This window comes from Pelodiscus sinensis, chromosome 15 (assembly GCF_052426305.1).
Source record: "Pelodiscus sinensis isolate ZL-2025 chromosome 15, ASM5242630v1, whole genome shotgun sequence".
Classification (NCBI taxonomy): Eukaryota; Metazoa; Chordata; order Testudines; family Trionychidae; genus Pelodiscus; species Pelodiscus sinensis.
The window spans coordinates 38,803,428-38,828,919 of record NC_143066.1 but is presented as its reverse complement, the minus strand read 5'-3'; the positions used below and the strand labels follow the sequence as shown (position 1 = coordinate 38,828,919).

Below are 25,492 nucleotides of genomic sequence, written 5' to 3'. Positions count from 1 at the left end.
TAATATAGGATACCCATTGAGTGCAAACTACCCAGAGATAGGCTGTAAGGGGCAGGGGAGCAGCATTACTTGTCCTAGTCTAATAAATCTATGAATATATAAGGTGCCACAGGACTCCACGTTGCTTGTCCTAGTCTAGTTTTCAATGGGGCACAAATTTTGCTTTGGCCATCGCAGGTGCAGGTGCCGCTGTGGTCTGCGGTTGTATCTGGTGCCATCAGGGAAGAGCCGAATGTGACCTTAGTGGTGGTAGGGATGGTGTGGGACACACAATAGTGTGGGGAGGAGATCCTGCTTCTTCCCACAACCTCCTATTTGTTGCTTTTCCCATTACACCCTCTCGGCACGCAAGTCACACTCACTGTGCACACTGTCAAAACAGTGCGAGTTCCACTAACTTGGCAAATGGGTCCCTCTTCTGACCAACTTACACCCAGTGTGTAACACAGGGGTGGATACAGTTCGCCAGGGTTAGCCCATGGTGGGTCTCTGGTGCTTTATGGACCTGTGCGGCCGCAGGTATAGCTGTTGTGCTCCCATTGGCCACAGATGCCTGGTCCCAGCCAATGGGAGATGTGGGAAGCGGTGACCTGGTCTGCACTGCTTCCTGCAGCTCCTATTGGCTGGAAACGGGGCTCTGTGGCCAATGGGAGCTGCAAGCGGCCATACCTGCAGACACACAGGTAAATACAGTGTCGGGGGCCTGCTAGGGCTAACCCCTGCGAATCGCATCCAGGGACACCTATTGCCCACCCCTGGTGTAGCTCACCGCTGATTGGGGCACCAGTCAGCACAGCCGAGGGACTTTAATGGGAGTTGCACCCATGTACTGCAGTTGGGATTTGCTCCATGTCGATGCATCAGCTCTTGAATTGTGTGGTGGGGGGAGGTTGAGGCTGGGAGGACTCATTTAATCCACCTTTGCAAACAAGTGCTTCTCCAATGCAAGGCACCTGGTTTTACTTAGCTGGGAGCTGGCGCATCCTGAGATGGTTCAACCCGTCATAGTCCTCCAGCACAAACTCTGGGAATGAACCAGAGCGGTTTCCCATTTGAGAGTTCCCATAGCACAGAGCTGAACCTTTAATACAGGGGCTGATTATGAACTGATCTCTGATTCTGAAGGGCAGGGACAGGAAGATAATCTCCTCCCATCTCTGGTTAAGTCAACTTGGAACCTACTCGAGGAAAGCAGGCAACAGCCAGACTAGGTTTTAAAAAAGATTTTTCCAGTCAATTTCTGTAAATACAGGTTGAACCTCTCTAGTTCAGCACTCTCTGGTCCGGCAACATCCATGGTCCAGTATGATTGTAGTTAGCTGGATGGCCACTTATCATGGGTGTGGCCAAGTTTCCCACAGTTCCATAAAGTTTGTTTACAGACACTAGTCCTGGCTCTCGGTGCTGTGTTCTGGGCTGTTCTTTAGGTCTAATTTATCCTTAAATGTCTTCTAACAGCCCAGTAAGCAGTGGACATGTTGGTGATGCTACCAGACAATATCAATCTCCCATGGTCAGGCAAATTCCCTGGTTTGGCACCAATCAGATCCCAAGGGTGCCAGGCTAGAGAGGTTCAACCTGTACCTGCATGGGTGACAATTGGTAGCATTTGGGGGCTGCACCACCCCCACATGCCCTCCCCTCCTTCTGGGTGGCCTTCCCTGCACCCCTTCCACTTGAGAGCACCGGTCACCAATGAATACCTGGTTCTGTTCTCACAAACTTCTGTTTCTGATAAAAGAGGAAGACAAAGAAAATAATTAATGTTTCCTCCCCATGGCAAACCTTAAGGCTTGTCACAAAATACAATGACAGAGTGTACATGGCAATCACATACCGTTTATCGGAACGCCAGGCGCAGGACACTGGAGCGGAAGGGGGAAAAAAGCACACAGAGAAATTTAATCTTTCGCTTTCTTATATGAATGATTGACATGGTCCTATCACAGACATTATGGTTACAATGCCCTATTTTAATATAATACCAAGAAGCTACTATATAGTTGAAAGAGTCTGTCTGTCTGTTCAAGAACTCCTCCTAAATGGTAAGAGTTAGGACCAGCAAATTCGGCAGGCAGCTTCCTCTAAACCTAACTTAAACTTTAAGCAATGTAATGGTTTGGTTGAGCCAGGAAAATGGGATGTGTCAGGAATGGGATTGCTTCTCAGAAAACCATACAGAGAAGAGACAGAATCACCAAGCCAGTGAAAGGGGCTGGCTGGGGGTGTGCCTTCCCCCTGTCAGGGACTGCCCCAGCCTTGAGCCTCCCACCCCTCAGGAGACGTTAGAGAGAGAGGAGAGGCTGAAGTCTCCCCCCCCATTGGTATAAGGACATTGTTGGCTGTTCCCCTTAGTCAGGGAGTGAGGGGGAAATGCAGTTTGCTGCATCCCTCCCTCTGGCTGGGGATCGCAGAGGCCAGATAAACTTGAACCTTCGAGATTTGCACCCCTCCCCCAGTTGTGCCTGCTGGAGCTACAGCAGCCATGGAGAAGTGCTTCTCACCTGGCCCCAAACCGGTGTGGTGAGAAAGGGCTGGGGTAGTCCCCTCTCCCCAGAGAAGCCTGCAAACTGAACCCCTCCACCCCATCTTCTATTTTCCAAAACATGAACATTGCTTGAGTTAAGGACCTGAGCAACGCCCCGTCCGTCTCCTAGTCTCTCATATTGTAGGACTTCAAGATGGCAAGTCATTCACAGAGTGTGGGCTGGATGCTCTGGTCTGTTACAGCCTGTGGATGACACTCTAACAGTGCAGGGGGTGGGACTGGATAGGGGCTGTCTCTGACACAAGGGGTGTGGCCGGAATGTCACTCGCTATCTGCATTCTACAACAGCTGGGATGTGGTCTCCTGAAATTGCAGCGAGCTGAGAGAGAAAAAAATCCCAGCAGCCGTGAAACTATTCAAAGCAGGGCTGGCAAGCGATTAAAAAATTAAATCGCGATTCATTGAGCGATTAAAAATTTTAATCGCGATTAATCATTTTAATCGCGATTCATTGCACGATTAATCATATGCGCTGCCCCCTTGGAAGTGCAGTTTTGGCACTTTAAAGGGGTAGCACATTAGGAGTCCCCAGCTGATCCCCGGTTCGGCGTTGCAAAGCTCCTTTGAAGTGCTGCTCTGGCATCCAATTCCCTTTTCTATCCTCTTTGCTTGCTGCATTGGTTGGCTCCCAGCCAGACCCAGGATCAGGCTCTTTCTGTACAGGACTGACGTCACCCCCAAAATGCAGCAATACCGCATTCTCAGCACGTCTCTCCACTGCAATTCTCACGTGGCATTCCTCAGGCATGACACATCCATGAACCCAGCCGATCTTGCCCCTCACTCTGCTTACTTAGGGCTTGTCTTCACTGCCCTGCAGAGACTGATCCACCAGCACTCGATTTATTGCGTCTGCTTAGACACGATAAATCAATCTCCGAGCACTCTCCCCTTGTCGCTGGCATTCCACCAGGTTGAGAAGAATAGCTGAAATCGATGGGAGAGCAGTCCCTGACAATCTTACTGCACTGAATACACTGCAGTAGAAGATACTATTTTCGTAGCTGAAGTTGCGTAGGCTAGATTGACAGGGGGCGTTTAGAGTAGACAAGGCCTCAGAGATGGAATATACTGTACCAAACAAACCAACAATATAGTGCGCTTGATTTTTATTCAGGTTGCAAATATATGTGCAAAATTAACTGTGTTTTTGTATGCAATTACTATCTGATTACCTATGCAAATTAGATCATTACGCAGGATCTGTGTTCGTACAGTTCTGGCCTATGATCCTAGTTCAGAAACACTAAGATAGTACAATAAATAACAATAATAACTAGGCTCTTACGACATCTCAGAGGGGTCGCCATGTTAGTCTGTAACTTTAAAAACGAGTAGTCCTGAGATGCCCTAGAGACTAACAAAAATAGACAGGGTCATGAGCTTTTGTGGGTAAAACCCTCTTCGTCAGATGAGTTGCACCGTGTATGTAGAGGCACTGGGCCTATTTCAGATGTGCGGTTGCATGTTCGTTTATGCAACTATGCTATTTTAAAAAGTCAGGCCTAATACAGTTCTTTTCCTTCCAATTTTTACAGCCCTGGCATTACCATTGGTTCCTATGGCCTGGGCTAGTTTTGACATCTTATCATCCTTCTGTCTTATTGGCCTACATATCACCTTCTTTCAGAGGTCTCTGTTGATCCCTCTTGCACTGGACTGCCTGGAAGGATCTGGCGAGTGACCTGAAATGCCTCATTGTTCACATTCCTTTGGAGCTGTGTTAGTACCTTGGTGAGATTAAAGCAGAGAGCAAAACAACTTACTGATGCAGCTGTCACCGGGTCCACTGAACATCCTGTGAAATGTTTGTTAAAATAACGTTAAAACTGGCCCATGGCTATTTCAACAAGATCAAATACAAATTCTAAAGCTCTCAGAGGAGTCCTATAAAGCATCCCTTCCTTTACAGTCCGTGGCAAGGAGTCTTTTCTTCGTCTCCTTATTGAGCCGTCATTTTGATAAGCGAATGCAGATAGTATACGCCGGCAAATACTGCCTGAAGGATCAACCAAGCATATTCTAAAAATTCTGCAACTGAGAAGGCTATAGTCACTTTCAAGAGAGCCTGTCTCTGATAATCTAAGGCATCCACTGACTGAGTGCCGGCCAGCCGAGAAGAGAGTGAGAGGAGTGTACATAGGGACAAGGTGGGCGTGCTTTCCTTTGGAGGAGAGTGCACAGTGCAATACATTTCCTCTCCCGCATGGCGGTGGGTAATCAAGGCAAGGGGAGGCATTGCCTTCCCAAAACTTCATGACAGCCCCAGCCCTCTGGGTAGCCAGGAAGGATCGTGCCTGAGGGCTAGGGTTGGGTGGGGCTTGGCTGGTGGGGGAGGTTGTTGAAGGGGCGTGGTCTTGGAGGAAGGGGTGTGGCTTTGGGCAGAAGGGGAGGGGCTTGGGTTTCCCTTACCCGGCTGGGCCTTCACCCATGCTCTCCCTTGACCATTTAGTTAATGGAAAGATGCCCTTGGACTTCAATGGGGTATTGGATGGGGCCCTTAGCTAGAACTTAACAGTTCCTGTGAACCTGGGAGCAATGTGGATGTGTAAAACAAAAGCCTATGGCCGTGTGGAATAAAGCAGAAGACGTACTGTTCCAATCCACGGGTGAGAAACTCTGAACGAATACGCTGATTATACATTGAGAAAACAAGTGACTCACCCAGGTAAAGGGCAAAAGCCAATATGTAGGAAATGCAGCTCATCTTGGCTGTGAAATGCCTTTGTCTTCCGATTAGAGCTGGAAAACACGGAACAGAAGCAGAGCACTGAATAAGCAGCCATCACACTGCAGCTCACTACATCGGGTTCAGTCCCGTGGTCTGGATGCACCAGTCACCTGGAATTGCACGTCCTGTGTAAACTAGTAACACTCCTGACAACAGATTCGTGTCTCCTACCTTAGCCAGGCATTACGTGCAGAAGCAAGACCAAAAGCAATCTGCATTACGTAAAAGTACAGGTTGAACCTCTCTAGTCCGGCACCCTTGGGACCTGACTGGTGCCAAACGAGAGAATTTGCTGGACCACGGGAGGTCAGTGTTGTCTAGCAGCATCACCCACACTTCCACTGCTTACTGGGCTGTGAGGAGACATTTCGGGGTCAATGAGAGCTAAAGAACAGTCCAGAACACTGAGACCAGGACCAGGAAACAAACTTCATGGGGCTACAGAAAACGTGGCCACCCCCATGATAAGTGGACGTGGCTTCACTTTAAAATCGTGCAGGACCACGGATTTTTCCAGACGAGAGAGGTTCAATCTGTAATTCATCTTATATCTTAAGGTCCCACAGGACTCCTTGTTGTTTCACCTTACAAAGGAGCTGGTGATATCTCATATACATTAGCCCATGGGTGGGTAAGATCCGGCCTGTGAGCCACATCCAGCCTGCCACGCCTTTTGATCCAGCCTGAGGCCTGCCCTGCCAATGCCCTGAGGCAGGCTCTCGGACTTCTGAAGCCTGAGGCTGCTCAAAAAGGCAGGGAGTTCCCTCCAGCCGCTATGCCTCCCCCTAGCCCATTGACTGTGCCCTAGAAGCAGCCAGCAGCACGTCCAACTCCTAGGTGTGTATGCGGGGGCGGAGTGGGGGGGCAGACAGCACAGGGCTCTGCGCACTGCTCCTGCCCAAGCATTAGCTCCGCGCTCTTATTAGCTGAGAACTTGCTGCTGGCTGCTTCTGGGGACAGCCTGGTCTGCGGTGCCAGAATGGGCAGGAAGCAGCCTTAACCCCCCCGCTGCACCACTGCCTGGGAGCTGTTCAAGCTACATAAGAACGTAAGAATGGCCGTACTGGGTCAGACCAAAGGTCCATCTAGCCCAGTATCCTGTCTGCCGACAGTGGCCAGCACCAGGTCCCCAGAGAGGGTGGACCGAAGACAATGATCAAGCGATTTGTCTCCTGCCATCTCTCTCCAGCCTCTGACAAACAGAGGCCAAGGACACCATTTTATCCCCTGGCTAATAGCCTTTTATGGACCTAACCTCCATGAAATTATCTAGCTTCTCTTTAAACTCTATTATAGTCCTAGCCTTCACAGCCTCCTCTGGCAAGGAGTTCCACAGGTTGACTACACGCTGTGTGAAGAAGAACTTTCTTTTATTAGTTTTAACCCTGCTCCCCATTAATTTCATTTGGTGTCCTCTAGTTCTTCTATTTAGGGAATTAATAAATAACTTTTCTTTATTGGCCCTCTCCACACCACTCATGATTTTATATCCCTCTATCATATCCCCCCTTAGTCTCCTCTTTTCTAAACTGAAAAGCTAAGCCCCTCCTGTCCCAGTCCTGACCCCCTCAAAGCTGGGGCCCCTCCTACATCCCAAAGCTCCCCTCCTCAGCCCCAACCCCGAGCTCACACTCCAGTCAAATTCTGTTCTGCATCAACCATTTTCTTCAGCTGGGTCATGAGACCAAAGGTTTGAAACCCCCGGGCTAACGGGTGATGCTCTTTTCCCACCATGAGAGTACGTCTGGCCTGGCTGCCGTTCAGTGCCCCAGTCGTAGAGGACCCTCCAGAAAGACCCTTTCTGCTGCTCGCCGGGCATAACAATCAAGATGTGTTTGATTCCCCCCGCGAGGGTGCTAAAGAGTCTTTCTATTGACATCACTCGGCGTCGGATCAAGCCTTGGGAGAGGGAAAGAGGCTGGAACACTGAGGCTGTGCCGTCAGCGGCATGACTCCTCCAGGAATCGACAATAACGAGGGAAAGCAAATCCCTGGCAGCCTGCAATCCCTTGGCGTGAGGAAGAACACGCAGGGATAACTGATCTCGCTGAGACAAAGACAGCAGGGCACAGTCACTGATTGCAGGGCTCGGCAATTTGAATCCAGGATTCAGACCGGTGCCAGATCTCAAAAGAAAGCTCACAGGTTTCCCTGTGTGCTATCCAAGCCATAAATCTGCCCGGGTTCACACTAGGGATGTAAAGAGTTAACCGGTTGACCCAGTAAGCATTGCCTTCCGGGCATGCTTACTGGGGAAACAATGGGCCTGTCTACACTAGGAAACTATTTTAAAATAACTAAAATCGATTTAATAACTCCCAAAATCGAAATAGTGTGTCCCCACTGTGGGGAAGTCCAAGGCAGGCTCCATTAATGTAGACGCGCTACCTCGATTTAGAGCCGCAGAAAGCACTGGGAAGTAATCACCGTAAATTACGGCATATAACCCGCACACGAGTATTACCCGCACCTGAGTATAACCCGTGATTTTCCCTGATTGAGTAAAAAAAAGTCTTGTATACCCCATGCATGTGTATAGCCTGCGGGAGATGGACCGCAGGTAACGTTAATGCAAAGCACGTGTAATCAAGTGTTACTGAGTAGCTAAGGAGCACTAAGTAGGCTATAACCCTTATTGCTGGTATATAATCCCTTTGAACCACACTGCTTTTCCATTCATTTATTCCTTCAGTGTTTTTAACTTGTATTTTAAACTTTTTAAACTTTTATTCTTTTGCACAGTAAACTTTTATTCTTATTCACTAGTTGCACAGTAAACTAATGAATTTTAATGTATTTTAATTAATTTTAATATAACTGCCTCTACTATTAAATTAAAATATGCTGCTTTTCTCAAATAAGAGTCAGTCTTCTCTTCCTTTCAGTAAAAAAACCCTCTGTATTACACGCGGACGAGTATAGCCTGCGGAGGTGGGGGTATGTAAAACTTTGCATAACCCGCGGGTTATATTCGCTAAAGTACAGTCGTTCGAATGACTCTGGGGAATAGTTATTTCAAAATAGCAGCACCAGTGTGTCCACACGACTGCTATTTGGAAATAACAATTTTGAAATTAGTGTTATTCCCTGAGGAAAGCAGGAGCACAGATTTCAAAATAAGCAGCCCGCTACTTCGAAATAACGGTCTGACTAGTGTGGATGCGCCGCTTATTTATTCTGCCTAAGGGGGGTTATTTCGAAATGAACCCCTAGTCTAGACCAGGGCTAAATGTTTAACCAATTAACTAGCCCGCCACTGCTCCAGAGGCCCCTCAACCACAGCTTGACGTGGCCGTCGGGTTAACCAGTTAAATGTATAGTTTGACCAGTTACCGGTAACATTTTAAAGGGGATTTCACAGGCTAGTTCACACAAAGCTGGGAGAGTGTGGAATATTTATGACAAAATGACAAATGGCTTGAGGTCAAAGGATTTCTCATTCTGGAAGGAACTCAGACAATGAGGAGATTTTCAATGCAAAGTCATGTCTCCTGCAGGTAACATTGTTTTTTGAACGAAGTTGGTGACCTTCCCATTGCAAATGGGATCCTTTGTGTTTTTGTGGGGTTTCTAGGAGAAATTGGACCTTTTGTTTCCACTGCTCATAGAGGAAAGGAGGGAATTTGTGCAAAAGAGAATAGGAACAATTTGAATGCAAAATCTGCAAAACAAATATTGTGAGATGTTTTGTCGCTTGAGATAGCTCGGTCTCTCCGGCAAGTGGTTTTTTTGTGAGCCTCCGGGAAACCTTGAGTGAATCTGAGAACATTACAAATTGGTAACTCAACCAATAACCAGCCAGCATCTGGTGTTTTTGTGCTGTTTTCCTTCTACAGAGTTTGCAAAGCTGTACTCGGAGGCTTTGAAGAGGATTGTTTATACTACCGTGTGCCGGATATTGTGCAAACACAGAGGAAGAGACAGTCCATGCCTTACACTCTAAGACAAGTCACAACCAAGGTGTGTAACAAGCAAACAGAGGGAATGTAGTAAGGAGGATGAGATAAGAGACCTGTGGTTATGTAAACACCGTGGGTACATCTACACTATAAGGGAAGTCAAAGTAAGAGACGCAACTCCAGCTACATATATTACGTAGCTTGAGGCAACTTATCTTAAATCCCTGTCCACACAGTGGGGCTACGTCTACATTGGCAACATTTTGCGCAAATACTTTTAACACAAGAGTTTTGGCGTTAACGTATTTGCACAAGAGGGCGTCTACACTGGCATGTGCTTTTGCACAAGAGATGTGCTTTTGCACAAAAGCATCCGTTCCAGTGTAGCTGCTCTTTTGCGCAAGAAAGCTCCGATGGCCATTTTAACCATTGGGCTTTCTTGTGCAAGAAATTCATGTTGCCTGTCTACACTGGCCTCTTGCACAAGAACACTTGCGCAAGGGGGCTTATTCCTGAGCGGGAACGTCAGAGTTCTTCTGCAAGAAGCCCTGATTTCTTACATTAGAACATCAGTGTTCTTGCGCAAGAGCTCGTGGCCAGTGTAGACAGGTGGCAAGTTTTTGCGCAAAAGCACCAGAAAAATCTTGCCAATGTAGACATAGCCTGGGAGCTTGACAGGAGTAAATGCTCTAATTGACTTCCCTTACTCCTCACAAGGATCAAGAGTACTGGCATCAATGGGGCACCTTTTGAGTTTGATCTCACGAGTCTGTATCACACCTGCTAAATTGAATCCTGGAAGATCGACTGTGGCACCATCGATTTTCCATGTCATATAGACGTGCCCCATAGGTGCACTCCAGCACTGTGGCTGGAGTCACTGGGATGCCTTAGCTCCGTGGTCACCAACCAGTAGATCGCGATCTACCGGTAGATCTCAGGGGCTCTAAGAGTAGCTCTTGAGCCCTCTTTGAACTGCGCACCTGCGCAGTACATTTACATTAGATTTCCTCATGTAATGTAGGCAGGGCTTCAAGGAAGGGGCGGGGCAGTAGATCTTTGCCTGTTCTGAGACTTAAAAAGTTAGCTGCTCTCTCAGCATAACAGAAATGTAAACCCTGTATAGCTGGCCAATTATGTCAGGTTTGTGACTGCTTTGTACTCCTGGAAGGCTACAAAGCAGGCAGGGTATGCTGGTGAATCTGGCCCCACAAGCTAGAAAGAAAATAAAAATGCTCAATTAGAAGAGCGTAAAGCTAAACGGAACTGTATGAGGATACGGTCTGGCTGGCGGCGTAACACACGGCGTAGAATTTCACATGGTGAGCCCTGCCTCAAGCCAGTCAGTACGAGGTGGGCTAGCGCCTAGCATTGAGGTGATATCACAGGGTGGACTCACCCTGCCAATAGCCCTGGGAATTAGCTCGTCGGCTCACTGGATGCCTCCCTAGTCTGGACCCACACCACTCTTGGAGCACGGGGTCCTCTTTAGGACGTGGCCCTTTGGCAGTGCCCACTCCTGTGTCCCTCAGCCCCCCTTCCAGGGGGTGGGTGGGGTGTTTATCAGTCTCTGCGCTCCAGGGAACACCCAGTTCCCCTCTGAACTCCTAGTCTCAGTGACCCACGACCAGCCTTCATGTAGCCCCTGACTTGGGGCAAACTGCAGCCTGTAATGGCCACTGCTCATGGGCAAGAGGGGGTGGACCTGCTACCCTTGCTGCCTCTCTGCAGCCCTAGTAGCCTCAGACCTTGCTTCAGGCCTTGCAGCTTGGCCAGAGCTTCCCCAGCTCTGCCTTCCTTCCCCAGCTCAGCTCCAGGAAGCCTCCTGCTTCCCAGGCAGCCAGGCCCCTCCTGCTCTCCAGACAGAACAAGAGCAAGTCCCACCTCCCTGCAGGAGCCCTGCTTTATATAGCCCCCAGCTGGGCCCTAATCAGCAATAACCGCCTCAGCTGGGGCTTCGCTGTCAGTCCTCACTCAGGGCTGGGGTTTTGCCCTTAAAGGGCCAGCGCAGGGCAGACACCCTGTCACAGGTGGCCACAGGAGTTCCAAGGACTCACTCGGGGTAGGTATTACCCTGGGTTTTACATGCCCTTTGCCTGCTTTTGCGTGACAGCAGCAGCATCTCCCAGACCTTACTTGGTCCCCTTCAAAGGGCCATCTTGGATACAAATGCAGAAAATGTCCGTGTGTTAAGCGAGGCGAGCTGGGTGGTGATCATGATTGGAAATCCCCTTTGAGCTGGGAACCTCACTCTCCCTCACACACATACAGCAGTGGTCACCAACCAGTCGATCGGGATCTACGGGTCGATCTTGGAGCCTGTGACAGGGGATCCTGACTGGTTTGACCAAGAGGCTGTCAAGTGCTGGTACTTCAGCTGCCCCTCCCCACACTGCTGCTCATCTCCTGCCCCTTTGCCTTGGAGCTCCCCCTCCGCCCCCACCGGGAGCCTCCTGCTTGCGGTGCAGAGCAGGGAAGGGAGAGGAGGGGTGCTAATGCCAGGGTGCCCCCTCTTCCACACTGTATTCTATCTCCAGGGCGACGGGGGGACACAACAGGGCTTGGGATGGAGGGAGTTTGCTTGCTGCTTTTGAGAGTGGGGCAGGGGCAGGGGCAGGGGCAGGGGCAGGGCAGGAGTGAGCCTGCCTTAGCCCCACTGCACCACCACCCAGGAGCCACTGGAGGTAAGCAGGGCTCAGCTGGAGCCAGCTCCGAACCCCTACCCCAATCATGAACCCCCTCCTGCACTCCAGGCCCCTGCCCTAGCCCTGAGCCCCCGGAACCCAAACTCCCTTACAGAGCCTGTACCCTAAACCCCCTCCTGAACCCCAACTCCCTGCTGCAGGCTCAGCTCAGAGCCCCCTCCCTTAGCCCAAGACCAGAGCCTGTGCCCCAACCCTCTGCCCCTGCCTGGTGAAAGGGAGGGAGAATTGGGGAGGGAGGAATGGAGGACGGAGTGAGCAGGGGCAGGACCTCGGAGAAGGGGTACAAAGGAGGCCCCACAAGGGTGTTTGGGTTTGAAATAGATCTTACATTGCACTTCAATTCAAAAAGTGATTTTGTGCTTAAAAAGGTTGGAGACCCCTGACATATCGGAACCTGTATGGAACTTGGTGGGAGATGCACAGGTTGCAGGAGGGAAGAGTTCAGGGGGGCACCAGGAAGCTAGTGTGTGAGCACATGGTGGAATGCTGACTACAGCCTCCGCAGCACTTCTATAGATTGTTCTTTCTCTAATATTCTGGGACTGACACAGCTACAACGACAGTGCATCATCTTAATAAAAAGACCATTTAGTTTAGAAATATGAAATCCTGTCGTGTAATTACCCCAGCACATGAGAGATAACACATAGTGGGAGCACATTTCAAGAAAGATGTGGCGAAATTGGAAAAGGTGCAGAGAAGAGCAACAAAATTTATTAAAAGTCTAGAGAACATGAGCTATGAAGGAAGACTGAAAGAATTGGGCTTGTTTAGTTTCGAAAGGAGAAGACTGAAGAGTGCTCTTTCTTCAACATCCTGCTGTGCGGACAGCACCAAAAGCTGAGTTAAGATACTTTGACTTCAGCTGCACAATTAATGTAGCTGAAGTTGTGTAGCTTAATTCAACTTTGTCCTGTAGTGTAGATGTAATGTTAGAGATTAGCTAAAACCTTGAAGCATGAGGTTTCCTATCCCTTCCAAAAATAACAATAATAATTAATAAAAAGCATTATCTCTTCTAACTCTAGACAGTCTTGTTATCCATATCAGTGTCCAATCCCTCCTGGAATCATGCTAAGTTTTTGATCATATTGACTTCATGTGGCAATGAGTTCCACAGTCTACATCCAAGAGTTCTAAAAGAACTCAAATGGGAAATTGCTGAACTATTATCTGTGGTTTGTAACCTATCCTTTAAATTGGCTTCCGTACCTAATGACTGGAAGGTAGCCAACGTGACACCAATATTTAAAAAGGGCTCTAGAGGCGATCCTGGCAATTACAGACCTGTAAGCCTAACTTCAGTAACGGGCAAATTAGTCGAAACAATAGTAAAGAATAAAATCGTGAGGAATGTAGAAGAAGATAATTTGTTGGACAAAAGTCAACATAGTTTCTGTAAAGGGAAATCATGTCTTACTAATCTATTAGAGTTCTTTGAAGGGGTTAACAAACATGCGGACAAGGGGGATCCAGTAGATATAGTATACTTGGATTTTCAGAAAGCCTTTGACAAGGTCCCTCACCAAAGGCTCTTGTGTAAATTACATGGCCATGGGATAAGAGGGAAGGTCCTTTCTTGGATTGAGAACTGGCTAAAAGACAGGAAACAAAGGGTAGGAATAAATGGTAAATTTTCAGAATGGAGAGGGGTAACTAGTGGTGTCCCCCAAGGGTCAGTCCTGGGACCAATCCTTTTCAACTTATTCATAAATGATCTGGAGAAAGGGGTAAGCAGTGAGGTAGTAAAGTTTGCGGATGATACCAAACTGTTTAGGACAGTCAAGACAGAAGCAGACTGTGAGGGACTCCAAGAAGATCTCACCAAACTGAGTGATTGGGCAACAAAATGGCAAATAAAATTTAATGTGGATAAATGTAAAGTAATGCACATCGGGAAAAATAACCCCAACTATACGTACAGTATGATGGGGGCTAATTTGGCTATGACAAATCAGGAAAGAGATCTTGGAGTTATCGTGGATAGTTCTCTGAAAACTTCCACACAGTGTGCAGCGGTGGTCAAAAAGGCAAATAGGATGCTAGGAATTATTAGGAAAGGGATAGAAAAGAAGACACAGAATATCTTACTGCCCCTGTATAAAACTATGGTACGCCCACATCTTGAATACTGTGTACAGATGTGGTCTCCTCACCTCAAAAAAGATATTTTGGCCTTGGAAAGGGTTCAGAAAAGGGCAACTAAAATGATGAGGGGTTTGGAACGGGTCCCATATGAAGAGAGGTTAAAGTGACTGGGACTCTTCACTTTAGAAAAGAGGAGACTGAAGGGGGATATGATAGAGGTATATAAAATCTTGAGTAGTGTGGAGAGGGCGGATAAAGAAAAGTTATTTATTAGTTCCCATAATAGAAGAACTAGAGGACACCAAATGAAATTAATGGGTAGCAGGTTTAAAACTAATAAAAGAAAGTTCTTCTTCACACAGTGTGTAGTCAACCTGTGGAACTCCTTGCCAGAGGAGGCTGTGAAGGCTAGGACTATAAGGGTATGTCTACACTACCACCCTAGTTCGAACTAGGGTGGTTAATGTAGGCAACCGAAGTTGCAAATGAAGCCCAGGATTTGAATTTCCCGGGCTTCATTTGCATCTTGCCGGGCGTCGCCATTTTTAAATCCCCGCTAGTTCTGACTCCGTGCCCGCGGCTACACGCGGCACGGAGTAGGTAGTTCGGATAAGGCTTCCTATTCCGAATTACCGGTACACCTCGTTCCACGAGGCAAGATGCAAATGAAGCCCGGGAAATTCAAATCCCGGGCTTCATTTGCAACTTCGGTTGCCTACATTAACCACCCTAGTTCAAACTAGGGTGGTAGTGTAGACATACCCTAACAGAGTTTAAAGAGAAGCTAGATAAATTCATGGAGGTTAGGTCTATAAAAGGCTATTAGCCAGGGGATAGAATGGTGTCCTTGGCCTCTGTTTGTCAGAGGCTGGAGAGGGATGGCAGGAGACAAATCGCTTGATCATTGTCTTCGGTCCACCCTCTCTGGGGTACCTGGTGCTGGCCACTGTCGGCAGACAGGATACTGGGCTAGATGGACCTTTGGTCTGACCCAATATGGCCGTTTTTATGGTCTTAAGTTCTTAAGTTAAGTGAAAAAGCATTTATTTTCTTTTCTTTTGATCCATTTTGAATCTGACCCCCTTTCATTTCATTGCCTAGTCCCCTTTTTCTTGTCTGACAAGCCAGGAAGAACAGAAGCTGCCAACCACTCTGAACTGTTTCATCGTGTCATCTTTTAGGGCATGTCTACACTGGGAAACTTATTTTTAAAATAATGAAAATCGAGTTAACTCCAGAAATAACAAAATCAAAATAGTGTGTCGATACTAGGCGGGGGGAGCCTCGAAATTAGTCTGAGGCAGGCTCCCTTCATGTGGACACGCTACCTCGACTTGGAGCTCCAAGAAACACGGGGAAGCCATTACTGTGAATGACTCCGGGGAGAAGGTATTATAAAGGAAGTGCCACCCGAGCATCCACACTACTGCTACTTTGAAATAACTATTCCGGAATTACTGTTATTCCCCAAGGAAAGCTGGAGTACAGATTTCAACATGAGCAGCCCGTTATTTCGAAATAACGGGCTTGGTAGTGTGGACGCGCCGCTTATTATTTCAACCTCAGGGGGGTTACTTTGAAATAAAGCCCTAGTGTAGGCCAGGGCTTACCAGCTCCCTTCTCAGCTACACAAGCCAAATCTTTTCAGTTTCCCTGTAGAGCAGTGTTTTTCCATGCCCTGAGCTCAGGGTCAGGGAATAATGTGGAGGCCACTCCAAGATTTTGGGACGTGGTCAAGAGCTGCACTGTGCTATAGAAGGGGTGCAGAGTCTGGGAGAGAGGTTGGGTGCAGAAAGGAGCTCGGGGGAGGGGACTAGGGTGCTGGAGAGGGGGTGGGGTGCGAGAGGGAGTTTGGTGAAGGAGGGGGTCTCAGCACATGAAGCTCCTCTCCCCGCCCCCCAGTGCAGAGAGGCAGATGGAGCAGCCAGCCGCTCTGAGCCCTGGGGCTGCTCCCTGCCTGTAGCTCCAGTGGGGTGGGCCAGATTGAAAGGCTTGGCGCGCTGGATCCAGTCCCCGGGCTGTATCTTGCTGGCCCCTGCCTTAGACACTCCAGTCACTCCTCTCCCTGGTTCCGCTGAGGAGGGTCAGGACTCTGGCTTGTGAAAGGATGGTCCGGGAGAAGGGACAGGGTTACCCGGCCTTTCATTGGCGTTCCTGCCTGCCTACCCATTCCCTCAGCTGCAAGAACCTGTGCCTCTCAAAGGTGTTTGTCGTGGCCCCCAAAAGGCCATTTTGCTTTTTGCACCCAGCGAGGGAGCCCAAGAATTCCTGCCAAACCCCACAAACAGGCTAAGCACCTGCAGCTTGCTAACGAGATCCCAAGGCAGATGTTCCACTGATGGGTGCCGATTCCGACCAGCTTCATCTCTGGCCTCCCCATTTCCCTAACACACGAGAAGACTCAGGGTCCCATCCCTGGAATTCCCACGTGAATTTGTGCAGAATAGTTTCCTGCTCAGCCAGTCGGTCGCCTGAATCAAGATGAACAGTGCAAATGCCGACCTGCGTCCAAGGGGTGATTGTTTCCTTTCTACGGCTTTAAAGCGATGGGACAAACCCAGCTAGCACTCCCGGGTCAATGCACCTATGCTCAGAACCTTGCTCGCCCTCTCAAATTCCCATGAACTCATTTCTCAGCATTCCTCATGGAACAGACAAAAATACTGATCCCTCTTCTGATGGGAGAAGGGTCCCCCACGTCCTTAAGGACCGCCACTGGGTATGGCTCTAAATGGCAGATCAGAAGGAATTCCGTACAATTAAATCGGTAAAAACCAGCATGAGACCAGTTCGGTGTCATATCTCCTCTCTACCCCAGCCACAGACAGAGACAATCAGATCAGCTAGAAATAGCAGGTAGAAAATAAAGAGCTCATGAGCAGATCGATAGGCTGTTCACACAATCCACAGCATCCATGTTTCACTGAGCCACAGGACAGTTAATAAACTTCTAGTCTGAGTACATTCTAGCTATTCCATGGTATGATTAGCTATCAAGTCAATATCGTTTTCATTTTCATCACTGCTCCACTCTGGGCATCTGTTTTCTCCTGCAGTTATACAAGTTAAATTTCTTTAACCCAAATAAAGATATTGACTCACCTGTTACCAGGAGGGCTGCAAACTCACCTTCTGTTTGTGCCTGATGTCCCTGACCCTGGATGAGTAATGTTAAGGAACAGGTCTGTCCTGGTCTTATCACTCCAGGGTGGGTGGGGGATGTTGTTCTCAGGCAGTGGGTGGGACAAGAGTTGGTTTTTCAAATGGTGCTTTGGAAAAGATTCTTTAAAAAAAACCTGTTAGTCTGAACTTCCTTCTGAGTGAATTAATTCCTTCATGGAACAATTCAACAGATGAGAAAGAGTTTGGTTCTGCTTTCCCTGCTAAGTCAGAACTTTCTTTGAAGTCAGTGGAAATTCTTTAACCTGTGTCAGAGATACAGTTTATATATTGTAGACAGTCTACAAAACAGAGCAGTGGACTGGTACTGCATTGTATTGTATTCTCCTGCTTAATAGTTTTCTTTCTTTCTTTCTTTCTTTCTTTCTTTCTTTCTTTCTTTCTTTCTTTCTTTCTTTCTTTCTTTCTTTCTCACTGAGAATTCCTACTCCAATTCTGGAGTAGACTACATGTAGTATCAGAGGGGTAGCTGTGTTAGTTTGCAGCTTTAAAAACAACCAGTAGTCCTGTGGCACCTTAGCCCTGGTCTACATTAGGGAATTATTCTGAAATAACGTACCTTATTTCGAAATAACAAGCGGAGCGTCTACACTACCCACCCCATTATTTTGAAATAATGGCTGGTAATTTCAAAATATTAACTCCTGTTTTCCTTGGGGAATGAGCTTATTTTGAAATAGTTATATTAGGAGTTATTATTTCGAAAGAAGTTATTTTGAAATAATTTCCTAGTGCAGACATGCCCTGAGAGATTAACAAAAATATATATAGCACCATGAGCTTTTGTGGCTAACACCCACTTTCTCAGATGAGATAGTATGTTGTTTCCTGGACTAGTATCCCAGAGCTGAATTCTGAACTAATTTCCACTAGTGTAAATACTGTTACTCCTCTATTTGCCACCAAGACCCGCATGCAACTCTGATTTGGATTATTAGTCCACTACGCTGAAGTCACTGTGTTAAAGAAAAAGGGTCAAATTCTCAGCTTAGGCCTCCCAGACTGTCTATGCTCCCTGTGTCTACATGCTCAAAACCTGCATCTGCTAATTAGCCATCCGATTACCTCATCTGCATGTCAAGGCGAACCTGTGGGGGCAATTGAAAAGGCTCCTACAAGAGGAGGGCTTGTCAAGCTACACACTGGCTGGAAGCAATTGCAAATTGTACAGACAGGACAAATACACAATCCCTGCCCTTGCTAAGACACCTTGAGCCATTCCCCTTTGTTACTGGTGAGACCCTGCGGTGTCTGCTTTGCAGGAGTGTTACCCACAACAAATGATTCTCAATAGAAAATGGTTGCCATGGCGAGGAGAGGGGATTAGCCTCTCCCATGGCCCCATCCCCCCCTCCTCCAGGTAGAGCAAAAAGGGGGTTTACAGCTGAAATGCAGAAGCCGAGAAAAGGGCGTGTCGGGGAAGGATGCCAATCCCTCCCGCAGGCCCGCCCGTGCTCCCAGGAGTTATTTTGGATAAGAGACCCTTAGGAGTCCATGTTCCTCACCGGTCCAGCTGCAAATTCATCCAGTGAAAGAGGAAAATTACTTTGGGACTGCGGCACATTTTGCTGCAGCCTGAGAAGGAACAAAGTTGGACATTAGGAAACACGTCCTAACTCTTAGGGTGGTTGAGCACTGCAATAAATTGCCTAGGGAGGTTGTGGAATCTCCATCGTTGGAGACATTTCAAAGCAAGTTGAATAGACATCGGTCAGGGTTGGTCTGGTGCTTGGTCCTGCTGTGAGGGCAGGGGACTGGACTTGATGACCTCTCGAGGTCCCTTCCAGTTCTGTGATTCTCCGAAGTCTTCATAAAGCCATCTATTAATAAAATATAATAATGATTATTATCAGGGCTCGACGAATCACTGAATCTACTCGCCCGTGGCGAGTAGATTTCAGCCGGTCGCCCTGTTCACCGGAGCCGCGTGCATGCGCAATGCGGGTCTTGCACATGCGCAGTGTAGGGCTGGCGAGTAGGTTTTGCCACCGTTTGTCAAGCCCTGATTATTATAATGAGCTAGCCCCAGAGGTTTCATAGATTCCAAGGCCAGGAGGTACCATGGTGATCATCGACTTGTCTAGCTTCCTGTGAAACACAAGTTCTAAAACTTCCCCCAAGTAATTCCTAGAGCAGATCTTTTAGAAGCACATCCGATCTTGATTTTAAAATTATCAGTGACAGAGAATCCCACAAGCCCCTCAGTAAGTTGTTCCAGTGCTTAATTACTCTCACTGTCAAAAATCCAGTCTGATTTGTCTCGCTTCCACTTCCAGCCACTGCATTGTGTTAGACCTTTTTCTGCTAGAGTGAAGAGCCTAGTATTAAATATTTATTCCCCATGTAGGTACTTATAGATTTTAAATCAAGTCACCCCTTGACTTTCTCTTTGTCCTTGCATTTACTCAGGCAAAACTCCCACCAAAGACAACAAGTTTAGCACAGCAGCATTAACAATGATGAATAAGAAAGTTATAACAATACAGGCTGAACCTCTCTTGTCCGGTACCCTCGAGACCTGACCGGTGCCAAACCGGAGAATTTGCCAAACTACAAGAGGTTAATGTTGTCTAACAGCATGACCGACTCTTCCACTGCTTACTGGGCTCTTAGAAGACAATTAGGGGTAATTAGAGCTAAAGAACAGCACAGAACACTGAAAGCCAGGACTGGTGGCTGGAAACAAACTTTATGGAGCCTCAGGAAACTTCAGCCACACCCATGTTCGGTGGACATCCAGCTAACTAAAGTTATGCCAGACCACGGAAGTTACCAGATCAGAGACTGCCAGACTAGAGAGGCTCAACGTGTATTTGTCATTGCAAATATACAGTATTTCAGCTGCATTTTGGGTTAAATAGGCTTTCGTGAGCTAGCCTGGGAACGTAAATGCCATTGATAACATTGATTCTATGGGAAAATGCGTTCCAATGTGTTCCAATTTCTGTTCAATTCCTCCGGGGCACCTGGCATTGGTCACTGTGGGCAGACAGGACCCTGGGCTAGATGGACCTTTGGTCTCACCCCGTCTGGCCACTCTTATGTTCTTAAACAACGGACTTTCAGGGGAACTTTTGGAACTAGGGATGTTAAATGTAGTTTAATCAACAAATCGATGGATTTTCCATTGACTAGTCGATTAGTTGCTAAGCAGGGAGCCGCAGTGGGGTTAGCCTGTCAGCTCTTAATCCATGTAAAAGGGCAAAGCTCAGCAGGAGGGAATCAGCTGTCCCAGGCGCTGGGTCCCCCCAGCTGTGCTGTGCCCCTCCCCCTTCTGTGTCAGCTCTTAATGCGTTTAAAAACCAGAGACTAGGCGTGAGCAGGGATCCAGCTGATTCTGGGCTCATGCCCAGGCCCCGCTACCTCCCTGCCTCCCCCTGCTCCCTATGGAGATGATGCTGGATGGGGGAACTGGCTTTTAAGCTGGCTTCCCCCAGCACCAGCTCCTGCTCCCTGCCCACTGCAGAGAGGCAGCAAGGGGTGGGGAAGCAACCAGTCGAGGGACTAGTCGATTATCTGATAAGCTTTTGTTTGTCGACTAGTCGCTTATATCCCTATTTGGAACACAACCCATTCGTACGTTGGGGACTTTCTATATTAGGCAACAGTGTGGCACTGTTGCAAAAAAAATTAAAAATGCCAACATCATTCTGGAAAGTATTAGCGGAAGTGTTGTAAGCAGGACAGAAGAAGCCATTCTTCCCCTCTCGTCTGCACTGATTCGGCCCCAGCTGGAGTGTTGTGCCCAGTTCTGGGTACCACGTCAGGAAAGACGTGGAGAAATGGGAAAGGGTCCAGAGAAGAGCAACACGAATGATGAAAGGTCTAGAGAACATAATATATGAGGGAAGATTGACAAAAATCTGGGATTTGTTTAGTCTAGAAAAGAGAAAACGGAGAGGGAACATGACAACAGCTTTCAAGTACCTATAAGGTTGGAGGAGGGAGGAAAATGATTCTCTTTACCCTCTGAGGATGGGCTCAAATTGCAGCAAGCGAGGTTTAGATTAGACATTCGGAAAAATGTCCCATCTCAGTGGTGAAACGCTGCATTATTTTGCTGAGAGCCTGTGGAAATTCCGCCACCGGAGATACATAAGAGCAGGTTAGACACAGGGCTGTCAGGGCTGGTCTAGGTGTTACGTCAGCTTTGTCTACAGTTCTAAGATGAAAGTGTAACCAACGCCAGGTTAGGGTTGCCAGGTGTCCGGTATGGAACTGAACAGTCCAGTATTTGCGCCTCCTGTCCGGTAAAGAAATTGAGATAATACTGGACTCACAAAATGTCCAGTATACTCTACTTTACCCAGTTTGGTGCCCAACGGACATGTGGCAGGGATGGGGTGTGTGGCAGGGGAGTGGCCCGTCAATTAAAGGGGCCACAACTGAATTTTGCTTTTTTTTCCCTCCACAAAATGTTCCCCGTGCTTTTTTTTTCTTTTGGGGTGGGTCCGGTATTTTGGGTGGAACCATCTGGCACCCCTAGCAGCAGTGCGGTCACAGCAGGCAAGCGGGAAGGACGCTCGCCCAGCGCTGTCGATAAACAGCTTCCACAAGGGGAGTAGCGAACAGCACCGGGACCCTGTTTCCAAGTAGCGCTTTACAGTGTGGTAACTGCTGCGCTGGGGTGGGGGTGTGTGTGTAGGGGGGGGTTCGTACCCCTGAGCCAGAAAGCTGCAGCGCAGTAACTTGCCAGTGTGGACGAGCCTTTAGTCCAGCCAAGAGCACAGGGATGGGACTAGCACACGGGGTTTCAAATAAGGGTCACGACTCGGGACTGGGCGGGGGAATGTCGGGCGCTGGGTCTCATTACTGCAGGGGGTCAGGTGACCAGTGAGGGGTGGCTAAGGCAGCTCCCTGCCCGGCCTGGCACCACAGGGTGCACTGCGCCCCAGAAGTGGCCGGTGACAGGCCCGGCTCCTAGATGGGGCAGCGGGGGGAAAGGGGGAAGCCACAGGGCTCTGTGCGCTGCCCTTGCTCCAAGCACTAGCTCCGCACTCCCGTTGGCTGGGAACTGGCTGCTTCTGGGCCCGGCATGGTCTGCGGGGCCAGGAGACGCAGGAAACTGCTTTAGCCCCCCGCTGCACCGCTGAATCGGAGCTGTTCACGGTCAGCCCCTCCTGCCCCAGCCCTGCCCTCCCCAAAGCTAGAGCCCCCTCCTACACTCCAAAGCCCCTCTTGTCCCAGCACAGAGCCCGCACTCTAGTCGAATGATGTTGGGTTGCGGCATCAATGATTTTCTTCAGCTGGGCCAGGAGAGAAAAAACTTTGTGAACCGCTGGACTAGATGATCTCCCGAGATCCCTTCCAGCCCTGGGATTCTGTGAGCCGCGCCTCCGGGTTCCTAGCACAGTCCCGCAACGCCAGAGCGTGCGGCTCTCATTCTTCAGCTTCTTATTTGTCTGGGGAATGACAAAGGGACGTCCAACCTGCCTGACTGGTTCCCCCCAAGCAGCGCGTTAGTCAGGCCTGGCATTTTGGGTTTCTATTTTAGAATGATCTCCCGTAAAGATAGCGGCCTGGCAGAGTGATTTGGTACAGAAACCTGTTTGATGTGATAGGATCTACAGGAAAAGGCCTTTGACTGCCTAAGGCTAGCCACCCGAGGTCAGGTCTTGTATTGGGAATGAGAACGCAGCCCGGGGACCTTGACAGCTCATTGCTTACACGGCAGGGGCTTAATGCGCGTGATACTGAGTAGCCATCGCTCAGCATCCATGTTCCCTCTCCTCTTTTCCATCCCTGTGCGGATTTTCCCATCCACGTGCAGAATAAATGTTGCTGTGTGTACGAGGCATGTGTGAATGGGCACCACCAGGAGAAACACAAACCTAGCAGTGGGTGCACTGCTAATCAGCTGGGCAACATGGGAATCTCTCCTGAGTGACCGCACAAGCACACCACTTCTATGGGTCACTGGTCAGAATAAACACAGCAGTCTTAACCAGGAAACTCTCGCAACACCATGGCTGTGTCTACATTGGCACCCTTTTCCGGAAAAGGGATGCAGAGTAGCCAAGTCGGAATTGCAAATGCAGTGGGGATTTAAATTTTCCCCGCTGCATTTGTATGAACATGGCTGCCACTTTTTTCCGGCTCGGGGCTTTGCCGGAAAAAAGCGCCAGTCTAGACAGGGATCTTTTGGAAAATAAAGCCTTTTCCGAAAGATCCCTTATTCCTGATTTTAAGAGGAATAAGGGATCTTTCGGAAAAGGCTTTATTTTCTGAAAGATCCCCGTCTAGACTGGCGCTTTTTGCTGGCAAAGCCCCGAGCTGGAAAAAAGTGGCAGCCATGTTCATGCAAATGAAGCGGGGGAGATTTAAATCCCCGCTTCATTTGCAATTGCTCTGTGTCTAATCTGCATCCCTTTTCCGCAAAAGGGGTGCAGTCTAGACACAGCCTAAGCGTTACAAAAAAAGACTATTATCAATAACACTCCTGTTTGCAATTTCCTCCCTGACCTAGCTGAAGGTAAGTAAAACAAACCTCTCACCTTTCTATCTGGTTACCTGTGGAATTTCCAATGGGCAAATCACCACATCTGTGCCCCAACGCATGACTAGTATGTTTAAATCCTAAGGGTGTGTCTACACGGCACTGTAAATCGAAATAAGATACGCAATTTGAGCTACGTAAATTGCGTATCTTATTTCGATGCTATTTCGAAATGGCTTTTTTCATCATTTGGCGATGTCTACACGGTGCCAAATTTCGAAATAAAGTGCTATTTCAAAACGTCCCTTACTCCTCGTAGAATGAGGTTTACAGGGACAGTGGAATAGCGAACCTGAAATAACAGGCTTGCTGTAAAGACACGGGATAGCTATTTTGGGATACTCCTGCATCCCGAAATACCGTTGCAGTGTAGATGTAGCCTAAGATGCGTCTGTCTTGTTTGGCTCAGGAGAACGATACCATGCAGGCATTGCCTGGGAGACACTTCTCCTTCCAGCGAAGTCTGATTATTACAGCAATAATATTAAAGGTTATTAGTGAGCAAGGACCTCATCCTCCAGGTGAGGAGAAAGAACAGAAAGTGCGGGTCACTGAGGAATAACCCCATGGCTGCACATGTACCAAATCCAGAGATAAGCTTCCAAATAGCTGCACCAGTAGATGACTATCAAGGAAATGTGAGCAATGTTCCCTCAATGTTTTTCCATCTGTGTGCAGAATAAATTTTGTTATGTACACTGACGCATGTGTAGATGTGCACCACCAGTAGAAACACACACTGCCGGGTGTGGGCACTTGGGCGCTCTGCTGATCAGCTGGACGGCACAGAAATCTCTCCTGGGTGACCGCCAAAGTGCTCGGCTTACAGGGAACGCTGGTTGTGAGCCGACTGGACACTTTGGGGATGCCCAAAGATACCGAGGACCACTTGTGTTGCAGGTTACTAAATAAGGGCCAGTTTCTCCACTGCGGTAACTCCAATCACTTTAGTAGAATGACACCAGAAGGGTGTTTGGCCCATAGCTTTAGCGCTATGGCCTATTCCTGCTGGGGAAAGGCCGGTGCGAGAAACGGCTGAATAACAGGTATCTGACCCTCGTCGGCAGAGCTGAGCAAATGACTCCATGAGGACAACTGATGAGTCCATCTCCGTCTCTGGGTTCTAATCCCAGTTCTGATGTTGACCTGCTCCTGTATCACTTACTTTCTCTGAGACTCAGTTTCCCCACCGGTAATACGGGGGACTATGATTTGACGGCTTCGCAGAGGCGCTGTGAGGCTTAGCCCAATAACGATAATACAATTCTGCGTCAGCGCAACGTATTCAGGAACGAGGCTGGGGCAGCTCTCGTGACAAGACTCAGGAGTTTTGGACTCTTTTTGAAAATATGGCATCAAAAGGAGCCTCTCGTCACTTCCCTGTGAACAATGCTGAGTCTCTTGTCAATTTCATTCTCCCTCACCCCCAGTAATGTAAATCTGTAAGGTAAAGATTCCATAAAACCAGCTGGTGGGAAGTTCCACACATGGCCACGAAAGAGATCGGTAGCCAGATTCGGAGACCTTTCACCGACAGGTATCTGGGCCCACCCCCAAGCACGGCCACAAGCTGTTTGTTACACCTGCTACCCCTCTGACAGCCCTCGGCAGCCTGTGTCAAACAAGCAGGGGGAGTCGCAGGCCAACGCCTAAGGGACATGCTGTTACCACAAGCTCTGTCGTAATTGATTCCCCCCACTGACCCGATCAGCAAAAGGACAAGGACTCTGTAGAGCCGCTCCCAGCCCGCTCCTCAATCAAAAATAGAGCAGTTTTTTAAAGGCAGCGGGGATGTGAGATTCAATCTAGTACAGGGGTGGGCAAAATACAGCCCATGACCCCGAA

The 25,492-nt window shown here is 48.4% G+C and overlaps 1 protein-coding gene across 2 annotated transcripts in view; it reads right to left on the bottom strand.

Annotated features, from left to right (window-relative positions):
- The window catches only part of LOC102452244 (uncharacterized), a 63,090-nt gene extending 45,629 nt beyond the window's left edge, over window positions 1-17,461 (bottom strand). The window contains exons 1-5 of one of the 2 annotated variants that reach the window (XM_075899812.2): window positions 17,074-17,461; window positions 5,213-5,290; window positions 4,315-4,346; window positions 1,838-1,865; window positions 1,704-1,731 (exon numbers count right to left, since the gene is read on the bottom strand). In XM_075899812.2, coding sequence (XP_075755927.2) covers window positions 1,704-1,731; window positions 1,838-1,865; window positions 4,315-4,346; window positions 5,213-5,255 — 131 coding nt within the window. In that variant the 5' untranslated portion in view covers window positions 5,256-5,290; window positions 17,074-17,461. The remainder of the gene's footprint in view (window positions 1-1,703; window positions 1,732-1,837; window positions 1,866-4,314; window positions 4,347-5,212; window positions 5,291-17,073) is intronic. The other variant, XM_075899811.2, reaches the window with a different exon arrangement.
- Between the last annotated feature and the right edge of the window lie 8,031 nt (window positions 17,462-25,492).